The sequence below is a fragment of the Mustela putorius genome, unplaced genomic scaffold (assembly GCF_011764305.1).
Source record: "Mustela putorius furo isolate JIRA1106 unplaced genomic scaffold, ASM1176430v1.1 tig00003834_pilon_pilon_pilon, whole genome shotgun sequence".
NCBI lineage: Eukaryota > Metazoa > Chordata > Mammalia > Carnivora > Mustelidae > Mustela > Mustela putorius.
Window position 1 is genome coordinate 47,088,441 of NW_025421987.1, and position 14,063 is coordinate 47,102,503.

Below are 14,063 nucleotides of genomic sequence, written 5' to 3' on the forward strand. Positions count from 1 at the left end.
AAATGGGAAATAAATGTTTATTCCTTATGGATCTTCACTCTCTCCCTCCCTGGGTTATATCATTCAGGCTTGTGACCTTTTACATGCTGATGATACTACTTATATACTAGTGATACCATCACTTAGATAACTAATAAACTTCATATCAAAACAAAATTCCTTCCCAAATGCACTCTGAACTACAGTAAGTGTAAAGGGCATAATCAGTCACCCAGCTGTTCATACAAAAACCAAGAGCCATCCTTTATTTCTCCTCTTCCTTCCTTCAATCTATCAATAAATCTTGTTGGTTCTACCACCATCATTTATCCATTTTTTCCCATTTCCGCTGCAGGGCCCCCTGTCCCCTGCAATAATCTTCTGATTATCCTGCTTCTGTTCTTGTCTCCTTAGAATCCATTTATCCCTGAGCAGTTAGTGTGACTTAGATGATGCCATTTCTCTGCTTAAAATCTCCCTTAGAGGGTGCCTATGTGGCTCAGTTGATTGCATGTCTGCCTTCAGCTCAGGCCATGATTCTGGGGTCCTGGGATCAACCCCCATCAAGCTCCCTGCTCAGCAGGGAGTCTGCTTTTCCCTCTCCCTCTGCGTCAAACAAATAAATAAATAAAATCTTTAAAAAAAAAAAAATCTCTTTAGAAAAGGAACCCATCTCCCTACCAGGACCTGCAAGGCCTTTCATCATGATCTGACTCCTGCCTACCTCTCCACCCTCATCTTACTCTTTGCCTTTCTCACTTCCCCCAAATACATCAATCTAGTTTCTGATTTGGGAGCTTTATTTACATTTGCTGTTCCCTCTGCCCAGAATCCCTAGCTTATCCACATCACCTAAGCTATTTACATGACTGCTTCTTTGCTCTTAAATATCACCTTCTTAGGAGGGCTTCTCCAAGGTAGTTGCCATCACCTTTCTTATTATTTTGTATCCATCTATTATAATCTAAAAATAATCTTATATATTACTCCCACACACACAAGAGAAGCTCTCTTAAGGGCAGACTTACCTATCTTGTTTATTATTCTCTTCAATACTTAGAACATAACAGTTAAGAGATATTAAGAATGTTTGCTGAATGAAAATTTCCTAAACATCACTGAAGCAATATAGGTATTAACTATACTGAGTTTCCTTATTAGCGTATTATATTTTAAATTATATTAGTTAATTATAAATTATCAGTTTATCATAAATAAGTGGAGTTTTAACTTTCCACCAACAGAAAGATATTAAGATTACATGAGCACAAAGGAAGAATACACCACCACTGTGCTGTATCTTATTTCTGTAAGACAGGAACAGAGAAAAACACCCACAGACTGCAACCACTGCCTCTGGGGCACCCCAGACCTTCTTCCCTCAGCAGAGGTCCCAAAAGGAAAATCACATGTATCTGGAAGAGATGCATGTAGAAGACACCACCAGATTCTGTCCAAAGGAGGTAAGAGAAAGTAAACAAACATCTTTCAGGATTAAAACTCCAGACCAGACCAAAAGGGGGATTTTCACACCTTCTTCTACATGCTCTTTGAAAAGAAGTCCAGCGGATCAGAAAACAGGGGATAAAATTCACAAGAATCCCTCAGTGGATCCCTCACCCACCAAACAAAATTTCTTCAGAAAATGACTTGCTCTCAAAAATGATCTTGACAAAGGAACAGCTATGTAAGACATACTTAAAGTTGTACTTCAAGTAGTAAGAGGAGGATAAAAAGCTTCATATATATTGATGTATAAGTCAGTTATAATTTATATCAGTTATGAATACATCAACATATTGATGTATAAATCCCTGAAGAAAATGAATACAAACACTTCCATATGATACACTAAATCAACATATAGGACACTAAAGAGCTAAAGATCAGTCTATGTTTGAGAGAAGGGAGAATGGAAACAAACAAACAAAAACAACTGGAAGAAGGGAAACAAAGACGTTTCATAGCATTACAGAAAAACACAATGCATTTGGAAGAAAATAAACAATTTGTAAAAACAACAACAACAACAACCAAAAGAAAATCAGATGTAGTAGACCCGATTGCGGGAGTCGGGGTCTGGGATTCACTACAGTAATGTTAGAAAAATAAAAAAAAAAAAAAATCACTAGGAAAGCCAAATCAATGTTTATGCCAACAAATTTAATCTGGCACTTCTTTTTTTTTAAAGATTTTATTTATTTATTTGACAGAGAGAGATCACAAGTAGGCAGAGAGGCAGGCAGAGAGAGAGAGGAGGAAGCAGGCTCCCCGCTGAGCAGAGAGCCCGATGCGGGACTCGATCCCAGGACCCTGAGATCATGACCTGAGCCGAAGGCAGCGGCTTAACCCACTGAGCCACCCAGGCGCCCTAATCTGGCACTTCTATATGTGATCTTTAGAGGTCTCTCTCATGAAGCGAGTATAAAGAGAATCTTGTTTTTTATACTATTTGCAGTACATAAGTGCCACCAATCATAACTAATGAATAGTGCCATTTTAAGACCTTAAATATTGCTAAATACATCTGTACAAACTTGTATTTCTGCCCTTTCTGAGGATAAATGCAAAAAAAGACCAGCAGGATTTGGAAAGAGTAGTTTCCATTAAAGAGGAAGAACACTTTGCTCTATATCTCTATTGTGATACAGCATTTCCTCAGACATGATTTTATCTGTTCTAAACAGTTACAAACCAAGAAGCAAGCAACAGATGCCACAAAGGAACTAAAGTTCAACTGGTGCGTATGCAAGAAAACACACATTTTTAATTATATAGCCTCAAGGTCCTCACTCATAGTCCTTTTGATTTTATTTCAGGCTGAATTCTAATACATTTGGCCATCTAGTTTCTCAGTGCACAGCAAATCAGAGGTAGCAAATTAGAAAATAGAAAAGACAGAAAACTATTTATTATTCTGAGAGCAGATGACCTAACAAAAAAAAGGAGATTAAAATACCATTGGAAGAAGGGGTTAAAAAAAATCTTAGAATCAAAAATAAAATTAAAAAAGCGTAGCTGGTAAAGTTTTATAATTACAACTTTGGGACTCCTGGGTGGCTCAGTCAGTTAAATGTCTGACTCTTGGGGCACCTGGGTGGCTCAGTAGGTTAAGCCTCTGCCTCTGGGTAGGTCATGATCTCAAGGTCCTGGGCTCGAGCCCTGCATTGGGCTCTCTGTTCAGCAGGAGCCTGCTTCCTTCCCTCTGCTCTGCCTGCCTCTCTGTCTACTTGTTCTCTCTCTCTCTCAAATAAATTAAAAAAAAAAAAAAAAAAAAAAAAGTCTGACTCTTGATTTCACCTCAGGTCATGATCTTGGGGTCGTGTAACCCCTATAATGGTCTCACTTTCAGTGGAAAATCTGTTTCTTTCCTGTCTGTCTGTCCCCCCAATATGTGCACATGTGCTTGCTCTCTCTCAAATAAATAAATCTTTAAAGAACATAGTGCAACATTAATATGGTACCTCATATAGTGGCTTCCATGCACACTGAACTTTAAGTTCAAATAACGACCCTACATTTTTAACTCTGGAGCTTCTGACTTGGTAGACATTCATACTGTATTCAACACTCCAAAGGTGATTCTGATGCATACTGAGAAGACTGTCTTAATAGTCTAAGGAAAGATTATACTGTATTTAATATAATAGTTAAGAAATAAGTGAGAACTTATAATCTTTAAATGTGTTCAAAAAACTTTTTTAAAAAGTTTGGACATGTTGAAGTAATGTGGTACATTCATCTTCCAAGAGGAGAGGGAGGGCTAAAGGACACACCACCAACAGCCAATTTTGGAACCATGCAAATATAATGAATATATGTAATGATAAGTGAAGTAGAACACTCAGTAAGGCATGAAATAAAGGCAGAAACTAAACGAAGTTAAAGATACACAAAGAGAAACAGCTCTAATTAAACCACAACAATCTGGACAGAAAACTCCTCTCTATACAGTAGCATCTCCCAAACAAAATACTTAACACTTATACTCACCTTTCTGAAAAATCAGAATCTATAAATTCTCTAGCTCGTTTTCTATCACTAAAAAGAAAAAAAAAGATAGCATAAAAAGAACAGATATTTAAACACAATTTTATTTCACGAATAATTTATTGTAACCTGTCTAATTCCACAGCAAATACATCCAAACACAAAATCTAACAAATAGAAAAGATAAGTTTTATCACAGGACCGAGAAATCACAACATAATAAATTTTACCACAGGACCAAAAAGATCACAATATAACAACACAGTCTGAAATGAGCTCAATGAAAACAGGAGAAAAATATTGCAGACTTAGAAAAGGCACAGAGTAGTATTAGTCACTATGGAATGACTGAGCAATCTTTCCACCTCCATTATAAAGCACTGCTGGGGCTGAAAATATCCAAACCCGGTCATCTCCAAAGTGGGCCAACACACCTGGCATGGGTTTGGCTTTCATGTTCTACTCTCTCAAGGCTATGCAGAAATCCAAGGTAACTTTCAGATCCTATGTGGGATAAGGACTGAATAAAGGCCATGGAATTACGGGTGACTGTGTCATTTCATCTCCTTTGATAGTGAAAAAATATGTATACATATGAAACTCTTCTGTCTCTAATGTGTGTGTGCGTGTGCATGTATGCACACACATGAACATGAATATGGCTTGAAACACTTTGCCAGGATTATTTCATCAATTCATTTAACATCTTGGAAATAAGAAAGCTCTTACACAACCAAGATTTACTGTCTGCTTGCTAGAACTCACAATCATAAGTCAAAGACAGAACTACCAGTATAGTATGCCACCACAGAAATGACTTCTCAAGTAAACAAATAAGGTTTAAATCCTTTATCTTACGCGTTTTCTCTTATGGAAAGATGAAAGGCTCAAATGATAAGGAGCAGAGAAAGGCTGGGTAAGGGTATTTTACAGGCAGAAATGAAACATCTGAAAGTTTGATACTAAAAGTGGTAAATGAGGAGCACAAGGGATACTGTAAATTGTCCAGTGTTTGAAAAGGATCAAGAGAAAAACTCAGTAAAATTTTTAATATTTTTGGCCTCTTTTTCCTAGTTCCTTTTCTGATGTTTAAGGAAACAAAAATTCACAGGGGGAAATTCTGAGCCAACATTCAATATGTAACTCTTTTCTTAAGTTTGTTAAAACAATATAAAATATAGAATTCGCATCTCCAAAGCAGTTAAATGTCATAATCACAAAAAAGTAGTCCTTTTTCAGAGCTGAAAGATCAGAAGATTCTGGTACAAATTACTGTATTGTTTTTCTCTACCTAAAAATGGTTGCTCCATAAATGATTTATATCTAAGACATAAACTGAAATTAAATTAGGTAGTTTTAAAGGCAACACATAGTTTCTAAGGACTAGGCTAACATAAAACAAGAATGGAAGACAACACAGTGAGAGAAAAAGATCATAGCTTCAGAAAATGTTTTAAAAATGGTAACTTGCAACAACACTCTTACCCTGGGACCCAGCCGGTAGCTTCTGCTATGTGTGTCTGAGTAACCATTGCTGGTGCAGGGGTATATGGACTCCCAATCAGAACACTTCCTGAACTGGTTAGTCTCTGTGGTGTGCTTATAATCTATAAAGTTAGGACACAGAAAATAACATTCTTAGTTATTAAGAAATGCATATAGGCAGAAAATAATGTTGACTGCTAAGCTACATATAAGGAGGAAAACTCACTGCCAAAAATGCACTTAATAGCAATCATCTAAAACATAAGATTTCACTCACTTATATTCTATGATCTTAAAGCATTAGTAATTGAATACTGCCATGAGGTCACAATACAGGTTTCAGCAAATGAACGGCAATTTGGAAGGATTAAGGTGGCAACTAACAATGTTTTAAAAATTAAAAAAACCCAGAAAGCTGTCTTTGAAATTACAGACCTAACTGCAGTTGAACTTGAGGTACTAGGGCAAGAGTAAATCAGATCTTCATGTCCAAAATATACACAAAGGCATCATACAATTTGGATTATTGTAACAAATGCGATTTTATCTTCTTTTTTCAAGAGCATTTCCTCATGTCAATAAATATTCTTCACAGACATTTTGAAGATAGTGAAACATTTCATCATGTGGATTTGTTATCCCCTCCTGTTAGCTACATATGGATATTTAATTATCCAATATTATAAGCAATGCTGTGATGAACATTTTTGGACAATGACTTTGGCCTTAGTATCTATTTCCTAAGGACAGACTCTAGAAAGGTAACGGAACTAAGGATACAGACTTTTCAAAAAGCTTCTTGACAGGTGCTACCAAATTGCTGTCCAGGACTTCACTAATAAATAGACCATGTTTTTTCCAAAAATATTTATAATAATCAGTACAAAAGACAACTTAGCATTCTACTGATACCTTTATAAGTACTTTTGCCAGAAAAATAAGGGCAGGCTCCAGTGAGTAGGCCAGTGCAACAGCATTGGCCCCACGTTGGTAATTGTTGAAGAATGAGCTGCTGGGAACACAGGGATTCTCCCTCTCTCTTTTTTTTTCTTTCCAACCCCGAGGCACAGGATTGCCCTCAACTGAGCAAACCCAGAGCTTCAGATCTTCTAAAGGGAAGAGATTCTATTTTCATATACTTTTGAAAATTTCCATAACAGCAAGGTTTTATTTAAGTACCAATTAAGAGAGAAAAGCATCTATGTGAGCTACACACAATTTTTAAATGACAGATCTTCAAAGGAAGTTCTATTTCTACTGTCTGATATAGGTCAAAATACTAATTTTTGTAGCCCTGATCAAATGAAACCTGATTCTGCAGACAGGTCTAATTCCAGTCATTAAGTGAGTTGCTAATTTGCTCCATAAGGAACAATGGGAAGGATTCATTTCCATTTCAAGCTTAGTTCAGCCTTCATTATCAAAGTTGCATCAACATTTATTCATTTACCAAATACTTAAGAACATTAGTTACCTCCATTTGTGTATGGCATTTTGCCAATTTGGAGCTAGGGAGATAGTACTATATACAAATGCCTAGGAAATAATTTTAGTAAGTTAATTCTATAGTTAAAAAAAGAGACAATAAACACTGTTAGATATCTGGAGAATTCTGACTCTCCACAATTTCCAGGGACTATTAAATGAGGAATTTAGAAGCTTACCTCATGAGGAAATATGAATACTAGATAACAGGTTTGCTGGTCCTACCCTTCTACACACCCACTCTACCTCTGCACCTCCATTTCAGTGAAAATCTTTAAGGTAGACCAAATGTTTGCAGAGCCTAGCGCAGTACTAGGAGATATTCACAGGAAAGGCACAAGAAATATTTGATGAACTGAGACAGAAGACCCAGCTCTTAAAATGAAAAAAGTAGCTTCTCTGTTCATTAATATGCCAGAAGGACTACATAAAATCCAGTAAGAAAATGCAATGAAGGGAGTTGGGGGAAATTGGAAGGGGAGGTGAACCATGAGAGACTATGGACTCTGAAAAACAATCTGAGGGTTTTGAAGGGGCAAGGGGTGGGAAGTTGGGGGAATCAGGTGGTGGGTATTGGAGAGGACACGGATTGCATGGAGCACTGGGTGTGGTGCAAAAACAATGAATACTGTTATGCTGAAAAGAGATTAAAAAAATTAAAATGGATGGAAAGAAAAAAGAAAATGCAATATAGGGGCGCCTGGGTGGCTCAGTGGGTTAAAGCCTCTGCCTTCGGCTCAGGTCATGATCCCAGGGTCCTGGGATGGAGCCCTGCATCAGGCTCTCTGCTCAGCAGGGAGCCTGCTTCTTCTTTCTCTGCCTGCCTCTCTACCTACTTGTGATCCATGTCAAATAAATAAATAAAATCTTAAAAAAAAAATAAAGGACATAGTTCTTACCAATCACTACATCACATGTTTGTATGTCCTATAACATGCTGACCTTGAGGGTGAAGCTTAAGAAGGAAAATCTGAGTATTTGATCAGTCTCTGGTCTATTCTATTTCCAGAACAGGAGTCTCCACAAAGCAATTCTTTTTTTTTTTTTTTTTTTTAAAGATTTTATTTATTTATTTGACAGAGAGAGATCACAAGTAGACAGAGAGGCAGGCAGAGAAAGAGAGAGAGAGAGAGAGAGAGAAGCAGGCTCCCTGCTGAGCAGAGAGCCCGATGCGGGACTCGATCCCAGGACCCTGAGATCATGACCTGAGCCGAAGGCAGTGGCTCAACCCACTGAGCCACCCAGGTGCCCCTCCACAAAGCAATTCTAATCATTCAAACTTACCCTTGAGATAGACTGCATTATTTGAGCAGTATTATTACTAAGTTCTTTTTCTGTATCTGTTATTAGTAGCCTACAGGTTCATTTTACCTGATTTAAAGGGCTTTGTAGGAAAAAAAAAAAGATGTAGAGAGGAAGGGAAATAGGATATAGGAAAAAACTGGTTATTATTTCTGAGAAAGGCTTTGGAAATGAACTGCTATGTTCTGGTTTATTTTTTCTTCCTCAATGTCAGAATGTCAGCTCACATTCTTTGCTGATCTGACGATGATTAGCAATATTCTGTTCTTTTCCCTTAGCCTAGTGCCTGCTATGCCCTCAATAGCAGAAATCCTCAATAAACATTTCCTGAATGAACAAACTGGAGGGATGATATACTTCAACTACAAAGACAAGTTAGAAGTTCATGTGAGATGCAATGAGTTCCTAAATTAGGACAATGACAGTGAACCTTAAACAAAATCAAAGAAAAGCCAACAAAACTTGATCAACTACTGAATACAGGAAAATTATATAGGTGATGAGTCAGATGTGTTTTATAAAACTGAACCTTAATTTTGAAATTCCAAATTGAAATTAGAGGTAAATTAGAGGTAATTACTATATTCAGTTGATCTGATAAAGAAAGTGAACATTTATTTTAAATTCTGGCACTTACCTTCCCCCACCCCAAAGAAATCCTTAATTTCAATGTAATCATGCAGTTTTTTTTGACAACGGATTACAGCTGGGCTATGAAAATCATACAGTAATTGAACCTCATTCTGAAGGTTTTCTCCCTTCAATCAATATATCTTACATACTACTGCCACCTACAGTAGGAATAGCCAAGAAATTGCTACAGCCTTGTATGGTAGCTACACTGGTGGTGAACAGCATGAAGTACAGAGTTGTCCAAACTAATGTAACATTCTGTGTCAATGAAACTTCAATTAGAAAGCAAGCAAGCAAGCAAAGCCAAGAGAGCTTCTGTATTCTTTTTTTTTTTTTTTTTATCACAAGCAGGCAGAGAGAGGAAGGGCAGGCTCCCTGCCGAGCAGAGAACTCCATGTGGGGCTCGATCCCAGGACCCTGGGATCATGACCTGAGCTGAAGGCAGAGGCTTTAACCCACTGAGCCACCGAGGCGCCCCAAGAGCTTCTGTATTCTAAAGGGAAAAAGACTCTACGTAATTATAAAGTATTACATTAAAGGACTTTATTATTTCACAAAATTTTAGTTTTACTGTAAGAAACATGTACTTTTTTTGATTATATGACAAGATACCTTTAAGTAAAGAGCAAGTATTCCAAACTAAAACAGTTACATTAAACTAGTTTCTATAAACACAGAAAACAACCTTTTTCTTAAGACTTTTTGAAATTTCTATCTACCATTAAGATCTGGCTAGAGATGTGAAATTTTTAGCGCAAACAGAGAAAGACAACAGAGAGAAGCAGGTTTTAAAAAAGAAAAAGGTTTTATTCAAGGGTTTTCCAACTTTAAAAAAATGCCTTAAAACATGGTTGAGAGAGTGAAGGTGAGGGGACACTATTCAAAAGAAATAAACAAAAGAAGAGAGAAATGGCTCTAACTGGGATTCTACAACAATTAGGAAGTAAAAAAAAAAAAAAGCTCTCATTTCTATCTAAGAACTGAGAACTAGAAAAAGCACCTCAGTATTAAGGACACAAATTAAGATCTGGTTTAAAGAGGAACCCCAAATCTCCCTTCCTTCTTCTGACCTTTCTTTTGCTGTTTCTGAGGTTTGTAGTGATGAGGTAAGTAGTGTATAAGACTACTTTATCATTGTCAGAACTGAGGTATAACAGTAACTGCATGCACAGTAGCTCAAATTGACAACAAAAAGAAAAACTGTTTCCAAAAGAATTTGAGCCACAGCAGTATCCTTAAAATACTGACAGGAAATAGTCTCTCGAAACAGAGGACTGTGAAGGAGAAACTCTAAGAGTTTAGGGATGTTTATTTAATTTTGGTATTTATATAATCACATTTCAAAATACAGACTTTAAAGTCAGGTGCCTTATCTCATTTACACCTACTTTTCAGTGGCTGGTAAGAAGCAAAAGCTTAGTAAATGTTTGAAATATACCCTGAACTACCTTGAAATGGGGACACTTACCTGAACTTAAGTCCCCTGAGGTTTGGAGCTAGACTACATTCTTCACATAGTTATAGTAAATTGTGAGATATCTTTAGTTTGAATTCTGTAGGTAATTAACAGTCCTCAAGTGATCAAGAAAAATGTCATGTCTTGAATGTCTTAAACTCCTGAAGATTTGCTGAAGCCACTAAGTATGTTAAGATATATTTTTTGCTTAAATAATTCTGCATTTAACAGAGTCCACAATACTGAGTATCATGGGCAAAATTTATCCTTCCTGCTTTATAGATGAGACCACACGAGCACTAACAGTAAAGAGTTACTGTTCAAGCGTTTACAAACTTTTGTTAAAGGTGGCTGAGACCATTAAATTAAGTATAGTTTTCAGGGTAATTACATGCCACTTTGTTTAAAAGTAAGGCTTTTCTGAAAGTGTTATATACTTCAAGCTCTACCATAATTTTTTTTAAAAAAGATTTTATTTATTTATTTGACAGATCACTAGAAGGCGGAGAGGCAGGCCGAGAGAGAGAGAGAGAGAGAGAGAGAGAGAGAGAGGAGAAAGCAAGCTCCCTGCTGAGCAGAGCTCCATCCTAGGACCCTGGGATCATGACCTGAGCCAAAGGCAGAGGCTTTAACCTGCTGAGCCACCCAGGCGCCCCAAGCTCTAGCATAATTAACGGAATGCCTCCAGAGAAACAGTTAAATATTTTCCACTTTTCATTCATTATTTCTACTGCTAAAGATGGATAGCTCTGGATATAGATTAACTGCTGGGTCATATTCAATTTATATGTGAGTACAAAGCTTAGGGCAGTAAAGGTTATTTTATAAGGAAAAAAAGAGGAGAACATAAAACACAACAGATTTCTAATCAATTTAATCAAACTAAAAACAAGAGAAGCCTACCATAGGGAGCAAGCAAAAACCTTGATATTACATATCCAGAAACCAGACTCAATTAAATGAAAATTAAACAATGAAGAGCACAACTGCCTTTCTTTTTCTCAAGACTTAATCAGATACATTCTGACAAAAAAAACAAAACTTCTTAAAAAAGTGCATAAGTTAAGAAGTGAACTGGAATTTTTGTTCAGCATCTTTAGTACCATTATCTTTTAAATTAGTCTTGCCTGAGCAAAATGTCAAATTCTAAGATTTGATGGTTTTCTTACCATTTGGGGTCCAACATTCACATTTATTGGTCCTAAGGTTTTTGGTAAAATCTTTGTTGGTGAGTTGGTGCTGGAAACTGGAAATGCAACAAATGAAATGTTACCTGAAATGATATCAAAATACTAGGTTAATGTCCTGCAATATCAGGGTCCCCTTCTATCTATACATTCATGGTCCCAACCCCAGTTTTGTTTCAGTAATATATAATTATTTTATTTATTTTTTTTTTAAAAGATTTTATTTATTCATTTGACAGACAGAGATCACAAGTAGGCAGAGAGGCAAGCAGAGGCCGGAGGGGGAAGCAGACTCCCTGCTGAGCAGAGAGCCCAAGGCGGGGCTCGATCCCAGGACCTTGAGATCATGACCTGAGTTGAAGGCAGAGGCTTAACTCACTGAGCCACCCAGGCGCCCCTATAATTATTTTAATAATTAAGTTAAAACAAGAAGACTTAGGGAAAAACCATTCTAATGATTGCTTTTTTGTAGGGAATACAATTAGTTCTGCTAAATAGGAAAGCTGTAAAATAAATGGTTCACTCTGCCTGACAATTAATTACTAAACTTTTAATGGGTTTTTAGAGGAAAAAATATTTAGAGAATACATAATGCAAATCATAGCTTATGTCAGAGTTGAGAAATCTAGTTAGATCTTTATCAGACATCATAGAACCAAAAAAGTATTAAGTAGATAGGAACTAAAATATCTATTAGAATTTATAGTATAATAGAAAATATTTACACTAAGAATTAACATGCTTGCAAATGAGTTGGTATTTAGAAAAAAATATGATGCTACCTAATGACACTGAAAACAGTGAGATGTGCACAGTGTTTTCAAGTGATATCAACACTTTAAATTTGAAATTAAGGTAGCTAAGTGCTACCCCAGAAATGAAACGTTAACTGATAACTTTCTGAATTGTGTCAACTACTTAACCACTCTGGACAAACTTGAGTTTATCAATGTTTTTCTTAATAATCTAATGTAACAAAGGAGATTCCCAGAAAGTATGTGAAAGAGATTCAATACTGAAACTCTAGGGGGAAAGACATTTAAGAGCAGGACAAAACCCCTCCTTCTCAGATGGCCCCCTTGTATCTCCAAGCACTTGCCCAGACTCCTTAATCCCCTCTTCTCACCTGATTCTCAGCAAATACTCCTATTTCCTTCAGTGAGGAAATCAGGCCATCAGGCTATACTATAGCTTCTCTTCCCTGACCTGTGAACCTGTCTGCACCCTCACCTATTTTTACTTTTTTCTCTCTGAGTGGAAATTCTCATATAAATTATTTCTTTCATGTCTCTGCACGTCCTATCTTCTCAGGGGTCTCACTTATCAATTATCTACTGTCTCCTAGATTTTCAACTGCACCATCAGCTCCTCCCCTTCAGTTTCTTTCTGCCCATTTGCCCTGTATCATTTTTCCTCAATACCCACACTCAACAAGGTCTAATAGCCAAATCTGTTTCTCCTTCATGTTTTTGGTATATGATTGAGTCTTGGTAGATGATCATTACCATCCCAGTGACCCAGTCTAGAAATAATCAACCCCCTCCTCATTCAACTGACCACCATATCCTATGTATCTCCTTACTTTGGCTCCTTTATGTTGCTGACACTGGTTTAATTTGAAACATTATCAAATCTGATTCTAACACACTTACCATCTAACTCAGTGATTCATTATTGTGGCTGTGCAATGGAATTATCTGGGACTCAATAAAAAATACCAATGCTTCAGTCCCACCCCCAGAACTGCTGATAAAACTGGTTGGGAGCAAACCTGGGCATCAGACTGCTGAAAGTTGTCCAGAAGGTTCCAACGTGCAGGCAGGGCTGAGCACTACCACTCTAACTGGAAATGCTACTTCAAACAGTTTTGCTAGCCCCTCCACAAATCTGTAACAAACCAGTCTTTCAACTAGGGAAAACTGTTCTGGACACTCCCCTACTTTAGGCCTTCAAAGATTCTACAACACTTTCAATGCCTCCCTCAGATTCCTCAACATGGCACAACAGTTTCTATCTAGAGATCTCACCCCTGCCTCCCTTCCCAGCTTCATCTTCAGCTACTCCCTCCACTCCAATCAGGTTAAATACTTTGCAATTCCAGAAAGGCCCCAGCTCAACCACTCTAGTTCTGGCACACACCTTTCCTTCTGCTGGAAGTCTCTCTCTCCTGGGGCTACTTTTACTGCCTAGCATTTAAAATGGCATTCCATACCATTTTCTAAGTCATTACTGTGTGCCAGAGTCTGTTCTAGAGGCTTCCCATATATACATCATCTTGCTAGTGCTTAGGAGAACAGAATAAAATGTATTATTACTGTCTCCATTTTACACATTTAGAAACTGAGACAGAATGAAGTTTAAGAATGTGTACAACATGCCAGAGATACACATAAAAATTAAAGACATAATGCCTGGGTGGCTCAGTGGGTTAAGCATCTGCCTTCGGCTCAGGTCATGATCTCAGAGTCTTAGGAGAGAGTTCTGCATAGAGCTCTCTGCTCACAGGGAAGCCTGCTTCTCACCCTCTCCTTCTCCCTATGCCCCTC

The 14,063-nt window shown here is 37.3% G+C and overlaps 1 protein-coding gene across 10 annotated transcripts in view; it reads right to left on the bottom strand.

Annotated features, from left to right (window-relative positions):
- TFDP2 (transcription factor Dp-2) overlaps positions 1-14,063 on the bottom strand; it is a 174,407-nt gene that overhangs the window by 41,610 nt on the left and 118,734 nt on the right. For 8 of the 10 annotated variants that reach the window (XM_004754491.3, XM_045088461.1, XM_045088462.1 and 5 more), the window contains 3 exons: positions 11,500-11,603; positions 5,455-5,576; positions 3,973-4,020 (listed from right to left, as the gene is read on the bottom strand). In XM_004754491.3, the coding sequence (XP_004754548.1) occupies positions 3,973-4,020; positions 5,455-5,576; positions 11,500-11,603 (274 nt within the window). The remainder of the gene's footprint in view (positions 1-3,972; positions 4,021-5,454; positions 5,577-11,499; positions 11,604-14,063) is intronic. The other 2 variants (XM_045088463.1, XM_004754492.3) reach the window with 2 other exon arrangements.